The 25,142-nt window shown below is 36.3% G+C and overlaps 1 protein-coding gene across 2 annotated transcripts in view; it reads right to left on the bottom strand.

The window, feature by feature from the left end:
- Positions 1-25,142, bottom strand: part of PIBF1 (progesterone immunomodulatory binding factor 1) — a 217,917-nt gene that overhangs the window by 84,112 nt on the left and 108,663 nt on the right. For both annotated transcript variants that reach the window (XM_065901893.1, XM_065901894.1), the window contains exons 11-13: positions 15,530-15,695; positions 10,045-10,195; positions 679-769 (exon numbers count right to left, since the gene is read on the bottom strand). In XM_065901893.1, the coding sequence (XP_065757965.1) occupies positions 679-769; positions 10,045-10,195; positions 15,530-15,695 (408 nt within the window). The remainder of the gene's footprint in view (positions 1-678; positions 770-10,044; positions 10,196-15,529; positions 15,696-25,142) is intronic.

Here is a 25,142-nt window from a genome sequence, read left to right as displayed (position 1 = left end):
TTTCACAAAATAACTAGTGGATCTTCTAAAAATTTTCTTGGTCTTCATAAAGTCTTTTATATTTTCAGTCACAATATATCTGCTGGGCTACCCTGATGACTCAGCAGTAAAAGAATCCTCCTGCAATGTAGGAGTCATAGGAGCCACGATTTTGATCCCTGGGTTGGGAAGATCCCCTGGAGGAGGAAATGGCAACTCACTCCAGTATTCTTGCCTGGAAAATCCCATGGACAGAGGATCCTGGTGGGCTATATAGTCCATGGGGTTGCAGAGAGTCAGACTCGACTGAGTGAGTAGTGCATATATACTAGCTCTCTATCTCTCTCTTAGTTTTTCTCTCTCTCTCTTTCAAGGATAAGTCAAGGAATGTACGCAGGTGAATATGAAACAAGGGAACAAAGGAAATACATTTGCTAATTTTAACCTGAAAAAATTTAAATGCTGCCATTATCATTGAATCCAATTCGAGGAAAATTCTAATGTACACTTACAGTCTACTTAAAAATACATGACAGGCATGATTATTACTTACTATGCTATGTTTCATGAGCAATGTAATATTTATGCATAAGAAGAAATACAGTAACTTTGTCACTCCACTTAGTACATTATCAAAAAGCAGAATGTAATTACATCTAGCTTGACTAGATAAGTATAACAAATATATATTGATCTTACCTTTGCTTTAGTCGTCTTTTGGCTGTTGTGGGAACATTAGCACCATAGCCATAGGAAAAAAGAACCCTTTCAGCTTCAACCTCATCTTCAACTGGAAAATAATAATAAGTGTACACTGTGAAATTCTTTCTTCTTAAGAAGCATGGCAGAAGTGAAAATAAAAGAGTCCATAATAATGAATTAGTGAACATAAGAACACTTGAAAGGGATCATGCATAATCTCAAACAGGCCATTTGTAAGTAGCAGCGTATTTCATAAAGTGTATGCTTGCTTGGAGTTGTCCCATCTATTGCTTCAAAGTGTAAGGGACTGCATCATATGACACATTCAGTTAGTTGTCTTGTCATAAAACATAATAATGCAGACTGTTTATTCTGAGATTCAAAGGCTTTTTGCATGAAATGTTTGTTACATAATTATGAAAAAGTAAAGATAACCTCAATTTCATCACTTCTCTTCCTGATAAAAGAAATGACTATTTTTAATTAGGAAAGATGTTCATTATTTTATCAGAAGATAAAGTTATCTAAATTGTTATCAAGTTATCCTAACTTGCAATAATGAAATTATACATTTAAGTAGGCTACTCTGTAAAGAAAAAAATACAGTCTAAGAACTTACTGATGATTTTTTTTAATTACAAAAAATTTAGCAACAACATTTACTTCTAAATTTTATTATTGTCACACACTCCCCAAAAGAAATTTTAACCAACAGGTTAACATTTTAAGGGTAAAAATTTAAATGCGATGACAATTTTACTGGAAGTTGAGGTGAAAAACATTTAATCAAAGGCCATAAAAGCTAAAGATTTATAGCTCAATTTAAAGCAGTCAATGACATATAACAATCTTTATGACATTATTCATTGATAACCATTATTTTAATGTCAAAAAGAGAAACCTACTTTCAGAAGTGTTTCAAGTTTAAAACAAAGCCACAGATTTTACATTAGTGAGGAAGCTACTTGCAGGCCTATGATTGTAGTAGGCCCTTTTTTGTTGCTTGATCCTGCTGTGGTACAGTAAACATTTTAGGAATATTTGTAAGCGTTTTTCTTCAATTTTGATTCTATTTTTCACACTGAACCAAGATCAGTTTTCAGAGGTCGGATTGTTAATTATGAGGACGTGTGGAGGCGAGAAATGTTTGGTGCCATGGCCAGTCGTGTTATCAGCCATCACTGCTCAGATCCAAGTTGACTTCACTTCATCTCTATCAGAGATAGAGCTGGCATTAGATACCCGTCTGACTCTTGTTTGTCTTAGACAGTTCTAAGTTCAGAAAAGAGAGGAGTAAATTTAGCTAACATCTCAAAATCTCATCAGATACTGATGGACAACTTAAATTCGAGTTTAATACTTACTTGATTAGTAACTCATGGTATAATTATGCTAGTGATGATTTAATTAAAGAAACAATGTACTATACAACATGGTAAATGGTACTAAAGACATATGAATGTGTCTTAGAAGCACAACTAATATCCGAGTACTACCATTTTTCCCATGCTAGAGGCATAAAGAAAGTGTGGGGAGAATGACATTTACAGAGAAGTTGCAGGAAGGAACTATAACGCGTAAAGGCACAGAGCTGAGAAGTTTTAGTATTAATAATAGTGAGGAAAGTGGCTAGTTAGTCTGAAGAACAATGGTAGTAGTCTCGTTTGCTAGATAAAAGAGTCTGGATTTTATTCTATAGACAAGAAGATAACAAGAAGTTAAAAGTGATTAAAATAGGTAAGTAACATGACCAATAGATTTTTGTTGTTAACTCTGATTTTATGTAGGAAAAAAATTCCAGTAATGAGAAAAGAGAACTCTTCACAAGTTACAGTTACTATTATTAACTGGATTTAGGGAAGGAATGAAAAATAGAATTCCATACAGATCTGTGGAGTGACTAGCCTACAGACACTAACTGAAATCGTGGAAAGGGATAAGATTATCCAGAAAATAGGTAAGAGTTAAAGAGGATGAGGGGGGAAAATCCCTGGGAACTAGAAACAGTTAGATAGAAGAAGAGATAATAAAAACGATGGAGAAGAAACAATCAAAAGTGATGATTTAAGAAGAGAAGAGTTTTGAAAAATGTGACAAATGCTGAGCAGAGGTTACAAGCAGAAGGAGGATGGAGAAGAGGTTCCTCAATTGACAATTAGAAATCTGATATTTACAAAAAAATGTATTTACTTTCTGGAAAATACCTGTACTTTTAACAACTTGATGAGATCTTTGAAAACAAAACTCCTCAAATTATGTGCAGGCTTAGTCGCTTCAGTTGTGTCTGACTCTCTGTGACCCTATGGACCATGGCCCACCAGGCTCCTCTGTCCATGGGATTCTCCAGGCAAGAATACTGGAGTGGGTGGCCATTTCCGTCTCCAATGTAACATTACACTTAATTACAAAAAGCAATTCAAGTGTAAACAGGATACTGCAATTTGCCATGGTTTGTTACTGTACAGTCACTCAGTCATGTCTGACTCTGTGACCCCATGGACTGAAGCACACCAGGCTTCTTGGTCCTTCACTACCTCCTGGAGTTTGCTCAAACTCATGTGCACTGAGTAGATGATGCCATCCAACCATGTCATCCTCTGTTGTCCCCTTCTCCTCCTGGCCTCAATCTTTCCCAGCATCAGTTTCTTCCAGTGAGTCAGCTCTTTGCATCAGGTGGCCAAAGTATTGGACTTTCAGATTCAACATTAGTCCTCCCAGTGAATATTCAGGGCTGATTTCCTTTAGGACTGACTGGTTTGACCTCTTTGCTGTCCAAGGGACTCTCAAGAGTCTTCTCTAGAACCACAGTTCAAAAGCTTCAATTTTTCAGTGCTCAGCCTTCTTTATGGTCCAACTTTAACATCCAAACACGACTACTGGAAAAACCATACATATGACTATATGGACTTTTGTCAGCAAAGTGATGTTTCTGCTTTTTAATACACTGCCTGAAGCTCCAATCTTTGGCTACCTGATGTGAACAGTTAACTCACAGAAAAAGACCCTGATGCTGGGAAAGACTGAAGGGAGAAGAAGAGGGCGACAGAGGATGAGATGGTTGGATGGCATCACCAATTCAATGGACACAAACTTGGGCAAACCTTGGGAGATGGGAGGGACAGTGAAACCTGGCATGCTGCAGTCCATGGGGCAGAAAGAGGTGGACACGACTTGGCAACTGAACAACAACAACAACTAGGTTTGTCATAGCTTTTCTTCCAAGGATCACACGTCTCTTAGTTTCAGAGCTGCAGTCACCATCTGCAGTGATTCTGGAGCCAAAGAAAATAAACTGTCACTGTTTCCATTTTTTTCCACAACTATTTGCCATGCAGTGATGGGAATGCATGCCACGATCTTACTTTTTTGAATGCTGAATTTTAAGCCAGCTTTTTCACTCTCCTCTTATACCTTGATTAAGGAGGCTCTTTAGTTCCTCTTCACTTTCTGCCACGAGGGTGGTAAGATCTGCGTATCTGAGATTGTTATTTCTCCTGGCAATCTTGATTCCAGCTTGTGTTTCATCCAGCCCAGCATTTCGCATGATGTACATTCTGCATATAAGTTAAATAAGCAGGCTGAAGATATACAGCCTTGACATACTCCTTTCTCAATTTTGAACCAGTCCATTGTTCCATGTCTGGTTCTAAGTGTTGTTTCTTGACCTGCATACAGGTTTCTCAGGTGGTGATTCCCATCTCTTTAAGAATTTTCCACATTTAGTTGTGATCCACAGTCAAAGGCTTTAGTGTAGTCCATGAAGCAGAAGTAAATGTTTTTCTGGATTTCTCCTGCTTTTTCTATGATCTAGAGTATGCTGGCAATTTGATCTATGGTTCCTCTGCCTTTCTAAATCCAGCTTGTACATCTGGAAGTTCTTGGTTCATGTACTACTGGAGCCTAGCTTGAAGGATTTTGAGCATTACTTTGCTAGCACGTGAAATGAGCATCACTGCACAGTAGCTAGAACATTCTTTGACATTGCCTTTCTTTGGGATCGGAATGAAAACTGACCTTTTCCAGTCCTGTGGCCACTGCTGAGTTTTCCAAATTTCCTGGCATAATGAGTACAGCACTTTAAAAGCAATATCTTTTAGGATTTGAAATAGCTCAGATGGAATTCCATCACCTCCAATAGCTGTTTGTAGTGATGCTTCCTAAAGTCCACTTGACTTCACACTCGAGGATGTCTGGCTCGAAATTTGTGACCACACCATCGTGGTTACCTGGGTTGTTGAGACTTTTTCTTGTCATGGTTACACCTTAATAAATAAAGTCTAAGCATCTTTGTGTCAGCTGAAATGAGAGGAATTAGACGATAATCCTTTGAGTAGTGTATACACTATGGTACTAAAAAAGAATGTTTTGCCCTTGCTGCTGCTGCTAAGTTGCTTCAGTCGTGTCCGACTCTGTGTGACCCCATAGATGGCAGCCCATCAGGCTCCTCTGTCCCTGGGATTCTCCAGGCAAGAACACTGGAGTGGGTTGCCATTTCCTTCTCCAATGCATGAAAGTGAAAAGTGAAAGTGAAGTCACTCAGTCGTGTCCGACTGCGTCCCACCAGTCTCCTCCATCCATGGGGTTTTCCAGGCAAGAACACTGGAGTGGGGTGCCATCATCGCCTTCTCCGTTTTGCTTTTACATCTCACAAATTCCATTTTTCAGTTAACTACTCATTAAACAAGGATAGGAATATTCTAATTTCCAGTGTAAATGGATAGAAAAGAACCTAGTTTACTGGTCTTCCAAGTACAAATAAATCTAGCTTAACAAAGATATGGTTTATACAATGTCATAGAAAAAAAATTAATTTCTATATATTTTCTAAAGATTTTACATATATGAAAAATCTAACGATTTTTACATATAAGAAAAACCTGAAAGAAATGTACACATATATCCAACATCTGTAATCTAAATTACACATTGTACTATATTTATTTCTCACACATCTGTCCATCACTGTATTCATCCATGTTGTTGTTGTTGTACTAGTAACTTAGTTGTGTCTGACTCTTTGCAACCCCATGGACTGTAGCCTGCCAAGCTCCTCTGTCCATGAAATTCTCCAGGCAAGGATACTGGAGTGGGTTCCCATCCCCTTCTCCAGAGGATCTTCCCAACCCAGGGATCAAACCTAGGTCTTCTGCATTGCAGGCCGATTCTTAACCATCTGAGCTACCAATGATATGCATTCGTGAATCTATCTTATTTGTTGATGAATTTCAAAAGAAGCTGCAGTCCTGAGCCTTCACTCCAAATAGTTCAATGTATAAATTATCAACTATAGTTCAATATTATTTACAGTACTTTTTTAAAAATAAAATTTACACATGGTGAAAGGTACAAATCTTAAGTCTACCATTCAATGCATTTGGAGAAATATATACAGTTGACCCTTGAATAACAAGGGTTTGAACTGCTTGGGTCACACTCATACATGAATATTTTTCAATAAATACATTGGAAAAATTTTTTGGAGATTTGAAACAATTTGAAAAAACTTGCAGGCGAACCATGTAGCCTTAAGATATCAAAAAAAGCTAAGAATAAGGTAAGTCATGAATGCGTCAAGTATATGTAGATGCTAGTCTATCCTTATACAGGCATAGGTAATATTTAACAAAATTAATAATGTGTTAGTTTTCTTACTGTTTTATAACCTTGCTGTCAAACAATTACATCACTGTACTGTATGTCTCTCTCATAACTGAAGAAACTGCATAATAGTGTATCATCACAGGTAAGTAGTTTTTAAAAGGTGTAACAATGTTTCCAATACTGAAATGTAAATATGACTATAATACCGTATGTCACAAAAATTTTATAGTGATTCATTCATTAGTGTATAGGCTAGGCTACCCTGAAACAATCATATCAGTTACACTGGGCTGTGATAAAGCGAATTGCTGCTTCTTTTTTACCCATGTATGAATCCTTATACCTGTAAATAAATGTGAATTTTTTTCTTCACATTATCTTTTCAGTTTTTTATAATATTAATTTTTAATGCCATATAGTTGATTTACAATGTTGATTTACAATGTTGTGCTTCTGACGTATAGCAAAGTGAATATATATATTCCTTTTCATATTCTTTTCCATTATGGTTTATTGCAAGGTACTAAATACAGTTCCCTGTGTTAGAAAGTAGGTTTATCTATTTTGTTTATCTATTTTTCATATAGTAGTTTATATTTCCTAATCCCAAACTCCTCTAATTAATTCTTCTCCTACCTCCTTCTTCCCCGTTGGTAACCATAAGTTTATTTGCTATGTCTGTGAGTTTATTTCTGTTCTGTAACTAAGTTCATTTGTACCATATTTTAGATTACTATTTTAGATTAGATAAATGATATTATTATGATATTTGTCTTTCTCTTTCTTAGTTCAGTTAGTATGATAATCTCTAGTCCATTTATCGTTTCATTTTGGATATCTAGTGTTAGCAATACATATAACATATACAGTGGTTTGTATCATTTAAAACAATATTGATGCATATGCACGCATGCTAAGTCGCTTCAGCTGTGTCCAACTCTTTGCGACCCCCTAACTGTAGCCTGCCAGGCTCCTCTGTTCATGGAATTCTCCAGGCAAGAATACTGGAGTGGGTCACCATTCCCTTCTCCAGGGGATCTGCCCGACACAGGGCAGATGTCTCACTGCATTGGCAGGTAGGTTCTTTACTGTTAATGCCGCATGGGAGGACGATGTGAACCCACAGTATCAATAGATACAGGGAAGTACTGTAAATATATTTTTTTCTTATGACTTTCTTAACATTTTCTATGCATCTTCAAATCCTCTCTCCAACTTCTGTTTTCATCGTCACATAACCTTCTTACAAGGACCCTTGAGATAGGCCCATCTGGATAATCTTATGTCAAGACTTTTGTGAATATTTTCTCTGAGTCATTTTCTTAATATGGATACCATTGCTTTGTCAGACAAAAGACTATGATTACTTCTCCTACTCTGCAACTTAGTTCATTTTTTTAAAATGTCTTCTAAAAGAGCAGAGGTTTTTAATATTGATGAAATCAACTTAGTAAAGCTTTATTTTATTATAGTTCCTTTCAGGAACCTATCTAGGAAATTTTGAGCTGCATCAAGTTGCAAAAACAATCATGTTTTCCACTAGAGATCTATAGTTTTACTTATTACTTGCAAGTTTCATCTTAAGTTAGTATTAGTGTATGGTATGAAATAAGGTTGAGGCTTACTTTCAAAAATATGTCCAAATTTTTTAGTACCACGTATGGAACTTTCCTTTCTCCAGTTGAATGGTTTGCTGTCTTTATTAAAAATCAAACAATCAGACAGGTGTGGGTCTATTTCTTAGTTCTCTATTTTATTTTGTTGCTGTATCTGTCTTTCTTTACACCAGTAGTGTACTAGCTTGACACTATAGCTTTATATTAAGTCTTGAAGTCAGTCTGTGTAGGTCTTCCAATTGTGTTCCTCCCCCCGATCCGCTCACATTATTTTGGTTGTTCTAGTGTGCATATGCTCTTGTCTTTGGGAAAGTAACTCGGAATGAAATTGCTGGAAAACTGGATAGGTTGCTTGCTTTTATGAGAAAGTCTTCCTCAAAAACATTGAGAACAGTCAGTCTTGCTAATTTCAGGCATTCTGGTAGGTGTGTCCTGCTATTATTAAAAGCAGACTTTGAATTTTCACATAAATGGAATACTAAAATGTTAAAAAAGGAACTGTTTTGGAACAACACTGAATTAATAGAATTCATGATTTCATCTTTGGATACTTTAGTGAGTCTTCTTTAATTTTTCCTAGCAATGATTTGTACTTAGTACTATTATATTCCTATATATTTTGTGTTTTTTTGATACTATTGTAAAAGAAATTACTTTTTAAATTTCTTTTTCCAATTGTTTGCTTCTAGTATATTTTCGTGTAATTATCATAGCCTGTTAAATTTTCTTATCAGTGTCAGGGATCGCTTTGTAATCTGAAAATATAGTCTTTCTCTTCTTTTCTGATCTTCGTAAAATTTTTCCTATCCTGCATTATTACACTGGCTAGGAGCTCAAATGCAATGTTTGATAGAAACTATGAACACTTCTTGCCTGGTTTTAGAAGGCAATCCTTCTAGAAGTCCTTGCCTGGTTCTCTCCCTTAAAGGGAAAGCAATTGATATTTCATCATTAGTTTTATTAGCTGTATATTTTTTACAGGTATCTCTTATCAGATTGAGGAAGTTTTCTTTTATTACTAATTTATTTAAACACAGGGACATCTGCAAAGTTATAGAGATAAAAAAGAGTATAGAACTTTCAAAATAAGGTGATAAGAATGGCAAGGCATGAAAAAGTACAAAGATAAATGAGTCTAATCATAAAAAGACATGCTAAGGAATTTGACCTTAGGCTGATTTATGTTTATAGGGGCATTAAAGCAGGTGTATGGTATGGTCAAATCTATATTTTATAGAGGTTACTCAGATGCCATGAAGAAACTGAGGATAAATTTGGAAACTACTGCAGTTATCAGACACTGACCTTGGAAATTAAAAAAAGGCAATGACAGAAATGAAAAAAAGTTTTCCTTAAATTGGGATACCAACATAATATAGTCTTCATAAGAAAAGGTACCCCAGATAGGGTCAACCTCAACTTCAGCTGAAGATTAAACCCACTTTTATAAGACTGCCACTATCATTTCTGACTTGAATAGAAATAATGTACTATAGCAAACATCTCAGCCAATGGTGAAGTGATAATTTGCAATATTCTCTTGGAGTCAAGGACAACACAGGAAGATGGCAAATAAGAGGGGAAAAAAGAAGTAGAAATTAAAGGTCAAAGTCTTTAACACATGGTGTGCAATAAATTTCTATCTGTCCTTCAAGACTCATTCAAATGTTACCTTCCCTCTTAGGGATTCCTCACCTCCAACAAGGAATTAACTCACATCTCTTCTGTACTTATCAAGATCTGCCTCTCTTTTGCTAATAGCACTTTAATTATCTGTTGACATGTTTGTCTCTCCCAGCAGAATAGACTAGGAATACCTGTAAGAATTACTGCATGAACTCTACACCCCAGATCCTGGCATATGTAATCACTTTATTGTTGAATGAGTGAAATGAAATAGTAAAACAAATAAATAAATGAAAAGATAAAATCTATCACAGTGAGACAAATATATATTTTTTGCTCTCAAAGCACTAGAATTAAGGTTAACTAATTTTTAAAATACACAGTATTCTTTCAAAGAAAGTCACAAGTAACATTTCAAAGAAATATAGCAAAGCAGTTTTAGAAACAGCATCAGGTTCCTTGTGTTGTCAGAAGAAAAAGCTGTGTGTGTTGGGGTGGGGGTGTGTGTGGGGAGACTTACTTTCTGCAGTTTGCATTATTATTTCATCAAGCTCTTTTTCCAGTTTCTCATAAGTGTCTAGCCTTGCCTTATGTTCAGAGTTCTGTGCTTGAAGTTCAGTAATGCGTTTTTCAGAAGAGGCTTGGAGACTATAAAATTCTTTAGTTAAAACCTAGAAGTGGAAAAAAAATGGCAAAGGCAGAATTAAATAGGCTGGCAGTTAAGACGAAAACATGAAGCAAAAAATATTTTTTAATGATTAGATATGAAGAGAAAGCTCAATGAAGATGACTGAAGAGGTAAAATACATTCGTTCCTGAGGAAAATAATTTGTTTTGAACTGAAAATTATGAAGCACCTTTTTATGTAAATTCAAAAAAATTTAAAACTTAGGAATAGTTGTAGGAGTAACATAGGCATTTACTTGTTAGAATTCAAAAAATGCAATAATGCTATACTCCTCACCTAGGTGGAGGTTATTTATCTAGTGATCACAGACACTTGAGAAAGACTTGCAAAGTTGTGTGTAAAAATTGCATACTCATAATGAGTCTTTCAGTTTTCTACCACAGACTATTTCATTTACCCAGACCGTGGTTTTAGTAAGATTTTTGGTTTGCTGAACAATCATAAATTCAAAGCAGCAAATCAAAATGTAAATGTGAAGTGCTATTTGGAACAGTATCAGAAAATGCCTTTGTATAGAAAGAAAGTATAAAAAATTTATTAAAAAGAGATATAAAAGACATGGACATTGGAGTTATTTTAAGGAGAAGAAAAAAGCCTATATTTTCCTACGGTAACTTACTGAAGAAATCACTGGGGTGACAATAATGAATTCACCAAGAAGGAGACATTTCTAGTGACAAAGGAATGCTTTAATGCTTACATTAAATTGCAACTATCTAGAAAATTTACTTACTAGTACAGACTAAATTATGGGGTGGTATTATACTTGCTTCTTAATACAGCAGAAGGAATGCAGTATTTCCTGAGAAGCAATTGAATATTATGGTAAGAATATGGTTTGGAGCCAGAAAGATTTGGATTTCAATCCTGGCTTTGACACTTACTCGTTGTGATCTTAGGTAATTATTCTTAATAGGCCTACCTCAGTGTGTTGTTGGAAGCATTAAATGAGAGGATAACATCACAGCGTTTAGCAAAGTGACTAGAATATAGTAAAAGTGCTGAAAAATACTATTACCACTGCAGGAAATAGAAGTCTGAGTACTCTGTATTAAATGGGTCATAAAGATGAGATGTACTGCTTTAATTACCCTGAATTCTCTATTATTAAGCAATTTTGAAGAAAACTTATTTTCTCTAATGACATAAAGTTTACCTTAACAAATGTATGTGATTGCTTCCTGCGACAGGGAGAAAGAAGATATGGAAGATCTATTTACAGTTTTTACTTAGCAGAAATTTTGATTTAATTTAATCTGTTTCATCTCATTTTTAAAAATTATTTCCATCAAAACTCCCTCCCAACTCCAAATAAACTAATAAGCATCCCCTATCCTCTAAATACATTCCTTTGGAAGATGGAGAAAGAGTAACACGGGAGTAATATTTGAAGGATGATTTCTAGTGTCGTTGATTGGATCAGAAAAAGAAAATTCCTGTTGTAGCATTAATTCTTGCTGGTTGGAAATGCTTTCTAGAGAATTTATTATAACAAGATCACTGCACAGTGAAACAATCTGGGGTTTTCAGAGAGTTCACTAAGTTGGGATGTAATTCATTAAGAATCTGGTCGTCGATGACACATTAATGCCTTTGTCAGTAGAGAGGCTCAGTAAGGACAGTGTTAAATGGTGGTTCTCACAGCAGGGCTGATAACCTCTCATCTATACCTCACTTTCCCAACAAAACCACGAAAGAAAAACTGCAGAAATGGATATCTGAAGAGACAAAGAACTAAAATGCTGGAGACGACATATCTCATAAAATACTATTTTAAGAAGAGACTGAAAGGTAGTATTAAATTGAGAGGTACAATTTAAAATTCTCGTTCATGACAGAAAGAAGAGATGGCCAGAAACTTTTGACTTGGGTACCTTTCAAAACCTCTGATACACCATGGTAGAGAATTCTCTTTTATCATGGATTTGTCTGAGTGGATGATATGAATAAATTCATTACAGTTTCTGAAAATCCACTGAAGAACATGATTATTGGACCTATGGAAGGCCATTACATTAAAGATTCTTTAGGGAAAAATCAATCTATGAACATCTGAATTTAATCATGAATGCAAAAAATAAGTAAACTGCTTTTAAGAATTCATTACATATCATGCTCTCACAGTTCTCCTTCTTTTAAATAACAGAATGATAATACAAAGTTATATAACATTATATAGACAACATATGTAAAATGAATGAAAACACAAAATTATAGGCCAATAATTTCTTTAAAAAGAGACAAAAATATAAAGCCAGTGTTTTTTTGTTTTTAGTAAATTTTGCCACTTATTTACTTTTGGCTGTGCTACGTCTCATCGCTACATGAGGGCTTTCTCTAGTGGTGGCGAGTGGGGGCGACACTCCAGTTGCGGTGTGGGCCTCTCACTGCGGTGGTTTCTTCTGGTGCAGGCCATGGGGTCTAGCACCTGGGCTCAGTAGCTGTGGGATGGGCTTAGCTTGCCCACAGAACGCAGGATCTTCCTGAACCAGGGAGCGAACTTGTGTTCTCTACACTGGCAGGTGGATTCTTAACCACTTGAATCACCAAGAAAGTCCTAAAGCCAGTTTTTTGAAAGCTTTTGGAAACTGATAATTAAGAAAAAAATAAAACAGACTCTCCCTAAGGCATAAATCAATGAGAATATGGGGTAAAAGCCATCAAAAAGTACATAATTACAGTAATCTTTACCCTTTACAAAATTATTTCTCTCTGAATTCATTATAAATGGGGGTTACCTGGTAGCTTAACTGGTGAAGAATCTGCCTGCAATGCAGGAGAAAGTTCATTTCCTGGAGAAGATATAGGCTACCCACTCTAGCATTCTTGGCTTCCCTGGTGGTTCAGGAGGTAAAGAATCCACCTGCAATGTGGGAGACCTGGGTTCGATCCCGGGGTTGGGAAGATCCCCTGAGGGCATGGCAGTCCCTAGTATTCTTGCCTGGAGAATTGCCATGGACAGAGGAGCCTGGTGGGCTATGGCCCGTGGGGTCACAAAGAGGCAGAAACGATTGATTGGCTAGGTACAGCACAGCATCAAACCATTCATTCACTCATTAATATTTATTGAGCATCCATTATGAGTGAGGTGCTACATTAGGCATTGATGACAATAGTAAGTAAATAGTCCCTGTCCTCTCAAAGATCCTAGGTTAACAGAGGAGAAACTGTAAAGAAATTCCCCTAACGCCTCAGTTTTATCAACCCAAGTTTTTACAATCATAGTATTTTTCACAAAGGTGTTTCTCCATGTAAGGCCTTTACACAAAGGAGCTCAATAATTACTAGTCACCTGCAGCCACAGACTAAGTGGGTATCTCTATGGAAAAGTGGTTTTCATATTGCAAGTTGCAACCTTTAGGAGGTCATGAAATCAGTTTTGACTACAACCAGCTAAAAACAATAAAATAGAATGGTTAAAACACCAGCACTGTGTGTTGCAAAGTATTGATTAATGAGATGTTTGTTTCAGTACACAGAGAGGGCAAGTGGTTTTCTACTTTCCTAAATATAACCCCTCACTCACCCCAAACACATCCGTAAGCACAGCCATCTGATGTGGAAAGAAAAAGAAATTGCTAGGAATTACAAAGTTTAAACCATAAAAAATTTGCAGATGATGAACACCAAAGCAGAGCTAATCTAATCTAAAGTGTGTGGGAGAGGTGCCTGTAGCAGATTGTGACTGTAGCAGTTTCCCAAAGAAGGTACCTGAAAAAGTTTTAAATGCAGAACACTGGTTTATTTAGAAGTAGGTATCATCTACAATTTTTACTCATTTTTCTTTAAATATGTGCTATTTAATTAGTATTGTCTTTATGTTTTCCCCTAAGGCTTTATTTTCTGTAAGACTTTGTTATTTTGTTTTTTAAAAAAATATTTATTTATTTTGGTTGCCCTGGGTCTTAGTTGGGGCATGTGGGATCTTTGTCGCACCATGCAGCTCTGTCGCTGTGGTGCACGGACTCTCTAGTTGGGTTGCATGGGCTCAGTACTTGTGGTGCACGGGCTCAGTACTTGTGGTGCACAGGCTCAGTACTGGTGGTGCATGGGATCAGTACTTGTGGTGCACAGGCTCAGTACTGGTGGTGCATGGGCTCAGTACTTGTGGGGCTCAGGCTCAGTACTGGTGGGGTATGGGCTCAGTACTGGTGCATGGGCTCAGTACTTGTGGGGCATGGGCTCCAGTGTGCAAGGACCAGGTAGCTGCGGTGTGTGGGCTTAGTTGCTCTGTGGTATGTAGCACCTTAGTTTTCCAACCAGGGATCTAACACATGTTCCCTTTGAACTCTGAGGCGGATTCTTAACCACTGGACCACCAGAGAAGTTCCTTTTGTATTGTTAATCTTAGTTTTACTTATCAGAGTACTTGTCTGAAATGTAGTCTCTGAAAGTTTATTGTAATGAATACTTACATAATTAATACATTAATTAATCATGCTAATGATATTATTGCATCTTTTATTCAGCATTTTAAATAAAAATTTCCTTGATTCTAAAATATTGAAGAACATGATTGCACATAATCATACAATGTATGAATATAGCGAAATTTATAATTTTAACATACTAATCAAAAACTGTTTAATTATCTATTGTTGGACATTTAAGACACTTCCAGTTTTTACGATAATAAATAATGCTGTGATGTACACAAAGAACATAAAACCTTACTTGTTCTCAACAAGCACCTCATTGTTCCTTTAACTAAAATTACTGGATCAATTTTTTAAGGACTTTAACACAAATTACCATACCATTCTCTAGAAGGGATGGTCCATTTTCTACTTAAAAGAGATTTCCCATTTAAGGGTACTTCTGCCAACACTTTAAAAACAACAAACAGACCTATGGCAATCTGCATTTCTTTTCTTAGGGGCTGTCCATTACTTCTTTCCACCTTTTCATCTAAAAGAGGAGGATACATCCTCTTGATAAGATATCTTTAAAAACGAAAGACATGGCTCCTTCTCATACGTAACACAAATATTATTTATAAGGCTCAATATGATATGTGGACTTTCCTGGTGGTCCAGTGGTTAACAATCCGCCTGCCAGTGGAGGGGACACAGGTCCAGTCCCTGGTCCAGGAAGATTCCACATGCCGTGGGCAACTGTGCGCCACAAATACTGAGCCCAAGTACCACAGCGGCCTGGGTTCACCCCGACTAGAAGGAAGTGAGCAACAGAGATGAAGCACGGCCAAGATTAGATGAAAAATGAAATTAGTTTTTAAAAAAGCTCACTATAATACAGACCTTATGCTTACAGAGCTTACATTCTGTGTTAATTTTAAAACAAAAGCTTGCATATGTACCTCCAATTTTTTCTGGTATTTTTCACATTCCAACTGACACTGTGTGAGATTTCTTGCAGTCTCCTCTTGTAGAAGTTGAGCACGCTCACTTTCAAAAGATTTTATTTTACTTTGATGGAGAAATTCTGTTACTTTGCTTTCTGTACTAAGTTGTAGTTCTCTGTACCTGAAAAAAGAAAACAATTATGAAACAATAAAGAAATCCCAATTTATAGAAACATAAGCAGTACTTCTACCTGTTCAGTATCCCTATATTATTAGTTAATAACTTTTATTTCTTCAGCAAAGCTTTTGTAAATAATTTAGATGGTCGTGTGTATGGAAATATGCTAAGTCTGGGAAACAAAACATACTGATTAAACTTCCTCTACTGCTCCCTTATTCCATTCTTCCCATTCCAAAATAGTTATTACCTATTATTATTATTTTGCAAGATAAGACATTTAAAATAAAAATGGTAAGAATAAGGTTCAGTTATTACTTAAAATGACTTAATTTCCATATATTTCATAGGCTTTCTTAAATTTATAGCATTGTTTCTAACCTTGCTATTTCATTCTAAGTCTAAATAATATTAAATGGAGAAGAATGGCATGAAATATATGCATTAACTTGCAACTCCTGAGACATATGTAAAATAAATGTTTAAGCTAGTAAATATATATTTGATTTTTATAAGAAAACATAATGTACAAATTACAAAGAAAAATATAAAACAATAAACAGTCTATTGCAACACAGATAAGAAACATTCTCTTCATTCCATAGGTATAACTAGTAATAAAAACATTTCCATTTAACCTATAAATCACTGCATATTATAGATTTGAAAATGCTTCAAGTTGACTATGTTCTAACAGAAAGCAAAACAAAGGCATAGTATGCCTTTTCAGGGAGTTATTATGAAGCCGGTATAATGCTAGATGTTCCTAAAATTCATTTTTTTCAAATATTTATTGAGCTAGTCACCATGCCAGGCAAATATGTATACAGTGGAAGACAATTTTTTTCCCCCTTTAAAGACCTTATTTTTTTGCAGTTCCCTCGTGGTCTAGTGGTTAGGATTCGGCATTTTCACTGCCAGGGCCAGTCTTCAGTCCCTAGTCCAGGAACTGAGACCCTGGTTGGGGAACTGAAATCCCACAAGCTGCATGGTGTGCCAAAAAAAAAAAAAGAACTTAGTTTTCTGGGGAAGAGATGCAAATAAATATGAAAATTCAATAGAACAAGATAAGCACTTCAATAAGATAAACCTTAGGTTTGATGGGTACATACAGGAAGAATTAACTCAGTTTGTGTAGATGTGTGTTTGAGTACACAGCAGGAAGAAGTCCAAGGTGGAAGTGCTCTAGAAGTAGAAACAAGAGGACATGCAGGCCAGAGAAGCAGAAAGCACAGTCTGTTTTATCCATGGCATCTCATTTAATCCCACAACTCTAGTCGGTGTTTTGCAGATGAGAAACCAGAGGTTCAGAGATTAATTCATTTCTTCAAGAGGAAGAAGTTCCTGGTAGATTTCAGAGGGGGTCTCAAATCCAGCTATGTTTGACTCCACAGTAATGATCTTTCCACTATTACGTAAGAATCTTAGCTGATATTCCTGAAGTCAGATAAACTTTCAAACGTGTTTCAAAGGATATTGCTTCACTCTTGTGACAAGAACATGTAAAATATAATCAGAGAAGACAGGCATTAGATTCTTGCTACAGGCTACTTCACTCTTGGTACTCTTGAATCTTTATTTACAAGTATGTCACATTCAGAGCAGTGGAAGTTCCATTCAGGCCTATTGGTACACATCACTTAATACACAGCAAGGCTTTAAGGTGAATGTCAGCTTGTGTGTTTAACTTTTGGGGAAGGCCAGGCATTAATTATATACATATAAAAGAATAGCTAGGTCATATGGTCACTCAGTTTTTAAGCTTTTTGAGGAACTGCCAAACTGCTTTTCAGTGTGGTTGCACATTCTCACCAGCAATTACGAGGGTGCTAAGTCCTCCATATCCTTATCAAAACTTATCATAGTCTCTTTGACTATAACCATCATCATGGATGTGAAGCAGTATAAAATTAGTCAAAAATTTATTAATTCAACAATTTATTGACATGAAAATGCCCTGAACTCCCTGGGGTAAATTGTCTTGTAAAATATAAATTTATAAAACTTATGAAATCCATACCTATTTGTATGCTAAACTATGGGGCACATTAGACCTTATTATTGAAATAAATACTAAGTCATTTGGAATGTGATATTTACCTTTAAAAGAGTTTGTTCTGAAAAAATTAAAACTGCAAAGTTTGCCTTTTTGAATATCCAGGACATTGTGAGTAATACTGAGGTCAATGCCAACTTCAAACAGGAAACGAAAGACTTAGCTTTTAGATGACACCTGCTCTTCTTGTTCATTATGTGGCACTTGAAAGTTTCTTTTAGCACTATTAATCTTCCCATTTTACTGCACAGTTAAGTACAAAAGTGATTACCTAAAAATTTGAGGATATTAAGTTTAATAAAGTGACACTTATATGAACCAAATGACCATTCTAAAGGACTCATCTATTCTCATGTCATTTGCACAGTAAAGGAAAATCTGCCTCAAATCATTATGCCTTTGTAATAATAGTTATTATTTTAACTTAAGTTGAACTGTGAAAACGCTTTAGAAACAGCGCCGCAAAGGCAGTTTCAGTGTGAGGAAGAGATGGCGACCAGCATACAGGCTGACAATTCAGGTGACTTCCTCCTATTTGTTTTGCTAATATAACCTGTCACATTTTACACTGTTGACTCAGACTTCTCATCTTCTTCTCTTAACGTGAAACTTCTATTTGAACGAAGGCAATATTATTCGTATGTTCGCAAGTTTATGTCTGACATTCTAATTCAGCATAGTAACTTTAAGAGGTCACATTTCTTACAAAGTTTATCAGCATCTCCAGCTACAGAGCTACAGTCACCCCAGGTCCCTAGTTTGACTAGATGAGTCTTTACATTAGCTGGGTTTTTAGTTTGCGTAAGACTTACTCATAAATCACACACTACTTTAAAAATAGTACTGTAAAGACCTAGAATGAACTGTTTGCTCTTAAGGAATAGTCACTGCAACAGACTTTAAACTGGACAAACAAGGAGAATTTCACCTGTGAAAAGGTGAAAAGGAGCAGTTAGACAGGGAACAAGAGTTAACCCATAAGAAGTGCTCTCGGCTACAGTGAATAAACTCCAAGCAGCATGGCATATCCTGCAATGCTGAGAAATAACTGCAGGAGAGACATCAACATAGAATTGTGTTCTCAGAAACAGGAGCGCTCATTTGAACAAAAGCACTAGATAAAACACTAAATAACAACAGATCTGCATAACAATATTTACATCAGCAGTCTTTACATATATACTACAGTGAAAGTTTGCTCTGATGTATTAAGCCAAGCAATGTATGTCTACTCCCATCTCTATCAACAAAGTTATCACGGGTAAGAAGGTCAAAAGTGAAAGTGTTAGTCACTCGTGTCCAACTCTGCCCTCTGTCCACGGAATTCTCCAGGCAAGAATACTGGAGTGGATAGCCATTCCCTTCTCCAGGGGATCTTCCTGATCCAGGGATCAAACCCAGTCTTCCACATAGCAGGCAGATTCTTTACCGTCTGAGCCACCAGGTAGGCCCAAGAAAGTAAAAGACTGCTATAATTATTAATGTAGTTTTTACTCCAATGAGTAACAGCAGCTGATCTTTGAATTTTTATCCACAAAATGTTCATGGCTTCCCAAATATTAAAAGCGGATGTGGGACTTCTCTGGCAGTCAGTGGTTAAGACTTCATGCTTCCAATGTGGGGGCATCGGTTTGATCCCTGGTCAGGGAACTAAGATCTCACATATCCAGTGGTAAGGTTCCTGTAGTTACCAGGAAGAACCAGGAGGTCCTTCCATTAAGAAATCCTGAGAGCTGGTCCAATTTAGAAGTAAGGCAGTGAAGCAGCTGAGGCAAGGCACATACAAGCAAGACTGGTAAAAGAAATTAAGCAAAGTCATAGGATTTCCAGTTTCAGGCAGGTGTTCAGGGAGGGATTTTTAGTAGCTGGGTGTCAGTGAGATCAAGTTTTGAGAGGAACTCTGGGTCAATACAGGGAAAACACTTGTGGGGTTTATAAGAATACATGGGAGCAGGAAGTCATGGTTGAACCACTAAATCCTCTGTGTGGGGAGGGGAAATTAATTCTAAACTCCACAAGCAAATGGAGCACAGGCAGCTGATGAATTTCTATATGTGAAAAAACAAAAATAAAACAAACAAACAAAAAAAGTGCCCAGAAACAGAGATGGGCCCGAAGCTTCAGATAGGGATTATACTGTGGGAAACTGGATTAGACAGGGACAGAAGCTGTCATCTCTGATCAACTGAGAATCAATTTTGTTTACACGGGTGGGACACCAATCCCATTTTACTCTGGTGTTTCAGGCTCCTCCTCCTTATTCTTTCAACAGGCTTCACTGTGTTAATGTTCAGTTTCCTTTGAAGTATTCATTTTGGTTGAGCTGATAACTAATCTGTACCTTAACTACTTTCTGTACCTTAACTACTAGCCTGCGATGGGGATAAAACTTATTTCCATTCTGTTTAGAGAGAATTTCGGTTGTACTTCTAGACCTGTTCCACTTGTATTACTAGCCCTGAACCACATGCTGAAAATGCTTCTGGATGAGTCACTGACAGTTAACCAAACCCGCCGAATCATTCTGCTAATTAAGAATTGAGGGAAAACACAAACACACACAAACCTGTTCGTTTGGACTTTCTGCTTCTGTGAACTGAGAAAAGGCTAATTATCTTAGGTTAAAGATACTAAACCACTGATTTTTCAATTATCCCTAAAGGTTTTCTTGCTCTCAATAGTATCTATCTGTATATCTATGTTTATAGATCTGTACCTAATCTTGTATTAACTAGTATTATTTGTTGTTGGTGTTCAGTCACTAAGTATTGTCCGACTCTGTCACCCTTGTGGACTGCAGCATGCCAAGCTTCCCTGTACTTCACTATCTCCCAGAGTCTGAGCAAACTCATGTCCATTGAGTCACTGATGCCATCCAACCATCTTGTCCTCTGACGTCCCCTTCTCCTCCTGCCTTCAATCTTTCCCAGCATCAGGGTCTTTTCCAATGAGTTGGCTCTTCACATCAGGTGAACAAAGTATTGGAGCTTCAGCCTCAGTCCTTCCAATGATACGCATTTAAATATGTAGTATTATATCAATTACATATTAAAACATGAGTATGGAGTATGCTTTTTATTTTCTCTTTCAAATCAGCTATTTTATATAGGGTTAACTTTCTATTAACCAGAATATTTCCTTTTTTGTGTGTGTGAGTGTGTGTGTGGGCATGCCACATGGCATGCAGAATCTTAGTTCCCTGACCAGGGATTGAACCTATGCCCCTGCAATGCAAGCATGAAGTCTTAACCACTGGACCACCAGGGAAGTCCCAACCAGAATATTTCATTCCACAACATCTAATTCATTTAAAAATATTTATTGTGTACCTAAGTGTGCCAGGTTCTATTAGGATAGCAGAGAAGCACAAGTTGAATTACTATTCTAAGGAACTCACATTATAATGATGTGAGGAAGGCAAACAACTGTAAAGTGATATGGTAATAAATTATAATAATAATAATAATAGAGTAAGGGAATGATGGAGATGTCAGAGATGGTGTTATTTTAAAGGGGTTGGGCAGAGAAGGCATCTCTCTGTTAAGGTGGTATTTGAGCAAAGACATGTGTACCAGAGTTTACCAAAACCTGTATTTCAGAACTAAAGTAAGTGATTAATAAAAAAAATATATACTGGCCATGCATCATATTCAAGACTTTAAAAGAATAAAGACTTTTCTTTATAAAGAAGAGATACAATGTCAAACATATGAAGACAATAGAAGTCCTTCACAATGATTTGAAACTTGGTATCTTAAACCAGTAGTTAAAATTACCTACTCAAACCATACTAATGGATTTACTAGACAGTCTCATCTATATAAATTGTAAATAAAACAAAGAGAACTAAATTTTTAACAAATGCACCAGTGACATCAGGATAAGTGCTACTACTTCACAGGGTTGGGAATAGACACTTATGTGAACGAACAATTTGATCACTGTTTAAGAAATACTTTGGATTTACTTTTATTCTGAGGTAATCTATTAGCCACATGAGAAATGTCTTCTCATCATTTAACCAAAATGGCTTTACAATTTTTGTGTTGATTATACAAATAATAGATTATAGAATTTTAGCAAATAAGGAAAACAGAAAAAAATGTCAATCATAAGCTTATAATAATAACTATTGTTTCTATTTTCATATATTTCCTTCTTCTCTGCACAAGTAAATATTTTCAAGGTTCTAATTTTTTATTTTTTTATTGAAGGATAATTGCTTTACAAAATTTTGTTGTTTGCTGTCAAACCTCAAAATGAATCGGCCATAGGGATACATATGTCCCCTCCCTTTTGAACCTCCCTCCCATCTCCCTCCCCATCCCACCCCTCTAGGTTGATACAGAGCCCCTGTTTGAGTTTCCTGAGCCAGACAGCAAGTTCCCATTGGCTATCTATTTTACATATGGTAATGTAAGTTTCCATGTTACTCTCTCCAAACATCTCACCCTCTTCTCCAGTCTCCCCATGACCATAAGTCTATTCTTTATGCCTGTTTCTCCGTGGCTGCCCTGTAAATGAGTTCTTCAGTACCATTCATCTAGATTCCGTATTTTTTGTGTTAGAATATATTTATCTTTCTCTTTCTGACCCATGTCACTCTGTATAATAGGCTCTAGGTTCATCCACCTCATCAGAACTGACTCAAATGTGTTCCTTTTTATGGCTGAGTAATATTCCCTTGGCCTGCAAGGAGATCCAATCAGTCCATCCTAAAGGAGATCAGTCCTGGGTGTTCATTGGAAGGACTGATGCTGAAGCTGAAACTCCAGTACTTTGGCCACCTCATGTGAAGAGCTGACTCATTGGAAAAGACCCTGATGCTGGGAGGGATTGGGGGCAGGAGGAGCAGGGGACGACAGAGGATGGGATGGCTGGATGGCATCACCGACTCGAAGGACATGAGTTTGAGTAAACTCCAGGAGTTGGTGATGGACAGGGAGGCCTGGTGTGCTGCAATTCATGGGGTTGCAAAGAGTCGGACATGACTGAGCAACTGAACTGAACTGAACTGAACTGATGTTGAGGAAGGCTATGCCCAGTTTTTTAAGAGTTTTCATCATAAATGGGTGCTAAATTTTGTCAAAGGCTTTTTCTGCATCTATTGAGATTATCATATGTTTTTTGTCTTTCAGATTGTTAATATGGCGTATCACATTGATTGATTTGTGTATATTGAAGAATCTTTGCATTTCTGGAATAACCCCAACTGATCATGGTGTATGAGCTTTTTGATGTGTTCCTGAATTCTGTTTGCTAAAATTTTGTTAAGGATTTTTGCATCTATGTTCATCAGTGATATTGGCCTGTAGTTTTCTTTTTGTGTGTTGTCTTTGTCTGGTTTTGGTATCAGGGTAATGGTGGCCTCATATAATGAGTTTGAAACTATTCCTTAATCTGCAATTTTTTGAAAGAGTTTTAGAAGGATAGGCATTAGCTCTTCTCTAAATGTTTGATAAAATTCTGTGAAGCCGTCTGGTCCTGGGCTTTTGTTTTTTGGGAGATTTTTGATCACAGCTTCAATTTCACTGCTTGTAATTGGGTTGTTCATAATTTCTATTTCTTCTTTGTTCACTCTTGAAAGATTGAACTTTTCTAAGAATCTGTCCATTTCTTCGGGTTATCCACTTTATTTTCATATAATTATTCATAAAAGTCTCTTAAATTCCTTTGCACTTCTGCATCATCTTTTGTAACCTCTCCTTTTTATTTCTAATTTTGTTGATTTGATTCTTCTCTTTTTTTTTCTTGATGAGTCTGGCTAAAGGTTTGTTAATTTTGCTTATCTTCTCAAAGAGTCAGCTTTTAGTTTTATTAATCTTTACAATTGTTTCCTTCATTTTTCTTTTATTTCTGTTTGGATCTTTATGATTTCTTTCCTTCTACTAATTTTGGGGTTTTTTTTTTGTTCTTCTTTTCCAGTTGTTTTAGGTGCAAAGTTGGATTGTCTATTTGATGTTTTTCTTGTTTCTTGAGGTAGGATTGTATTGCTATAAACTTCCCTCTTATAACTGCTTTTGCTGCATCCCATAGGTTTTGAGTTGTCGTGTTTTCATTGTCATTTGTTTCTAGAAATTTTTTGATTTCCCTTTTGATTTCCAGTAACTGGTCGGTTATTTAGAAATGTGTTGTTTAATCTCCATGTGTTTGTGTTTCTTACAGTTTTTTTCTTGCAATTGATATCTAGTCTCATAGCATTATTGTCAGAGAAGATGCTTGATACGATTTCAATTTTCTTAAGTTTACTGAGGTTTGATATATGACCCAAGATGTGATCTATTCTGAAGAATGTTCCATGTGCACTTGAGAAGGTGTATTCTTCTGCATTTGGATGGAATGTCCTGAAGATAATGTTGAGATGCATCTCATCTAATGTATGATTTAAGATTTGTGTTTCCTTATTAATTTTCTGTTTTGATGATCTGCCCATTGGTGTGAGTGAGGTGTTAAAGTCTCCTACTATTATTGTGTTACTGGGAATTTCTCCTTTTATGTCTGCTACTGTTTGTCTTATGTATTGAGGTGCTCCTATGTTGGGTGCATAGATATCTACAACCATTATGTCTTCTTCTTGAATTGATCCCTTGATCATTAATGTAGTGTTCTTCCTTATCATTTGCAATCTTTATTTTAAGGTCTATTTTGTCTGATATGAGGGTTGCTACTCCAGCTTTTTTTTGCTTCCCATGTGCATGGAATATATCTTTCCATCCTCTCACTTTCAGTCTATATGTGTTTTGAGGTCTGAAGTGGGTTTCTTGTAGACAGCATATATATGGGTCTTGTTTTTTTATCCATTCAGCCAGTCTGTCTTTTGGTTGAAGCATTTAATCATTTACATTTAAAGTAATTACTGATATGTATGTTCCTATTGCCATTTTAATTGTTTGGGGTTGATTTTGTAGATCATTTTTCTCTCTTGTATTTCTTGACTACATAAGTCCCTTTAACATTTGTTATAAAGCTGGTTTGGTGGTACTGAATTCTCTTAACTTTTGCTTGTCTTAAAAGCTTTTTATTTCTCCACCAATTCTGAATGAGATCCTTGCTGGGTACAGTAATCTTGGTTGTAGGTTTTTCCCTTTCTGCACTTTAAATATATCCTGCCATTCCCTTCTGGCCTGCAGAGTTTCTGCTGAAAGGTCAGCTGTTAAGTGTATGGGGTTTTCCTTGTATGTTACTTGTTGCTTTCCCCTTGCTGCTCTTAAGTCTTTCTTTGTGTTTAGTCTGTTAGTTTGATTAGTGTGTGTCTTGGTGTGTTTCTCCTTGTATTTATCCTGTATGGAACTCTTTGTGCCTCTTGGACTTGATTGACTATTTCCTTTTCCATGTTGGGGAAATTTTCAACTATAATCTCTTAAAAAACTTTCTCATACCCTTTCTTTTTCTCT

This window comes from Muntiacus reevesi, chromosome 11 (genome assembly GCF_963930625.1).
Source record: "Muntiacus reevesi chromosome 11, mMunRee1.1, whole genome shotgun sequence".
NCBI classification, from domain to species: Eukaryota; Metazoa; Chordata; class Mammalia; order Artiodactyla; family Cervidae; genus Muntiacus; species Muntiacus reevesi.
This window is presented reverse-complemented; position numbering and strand designations above follow the sequence as displayed.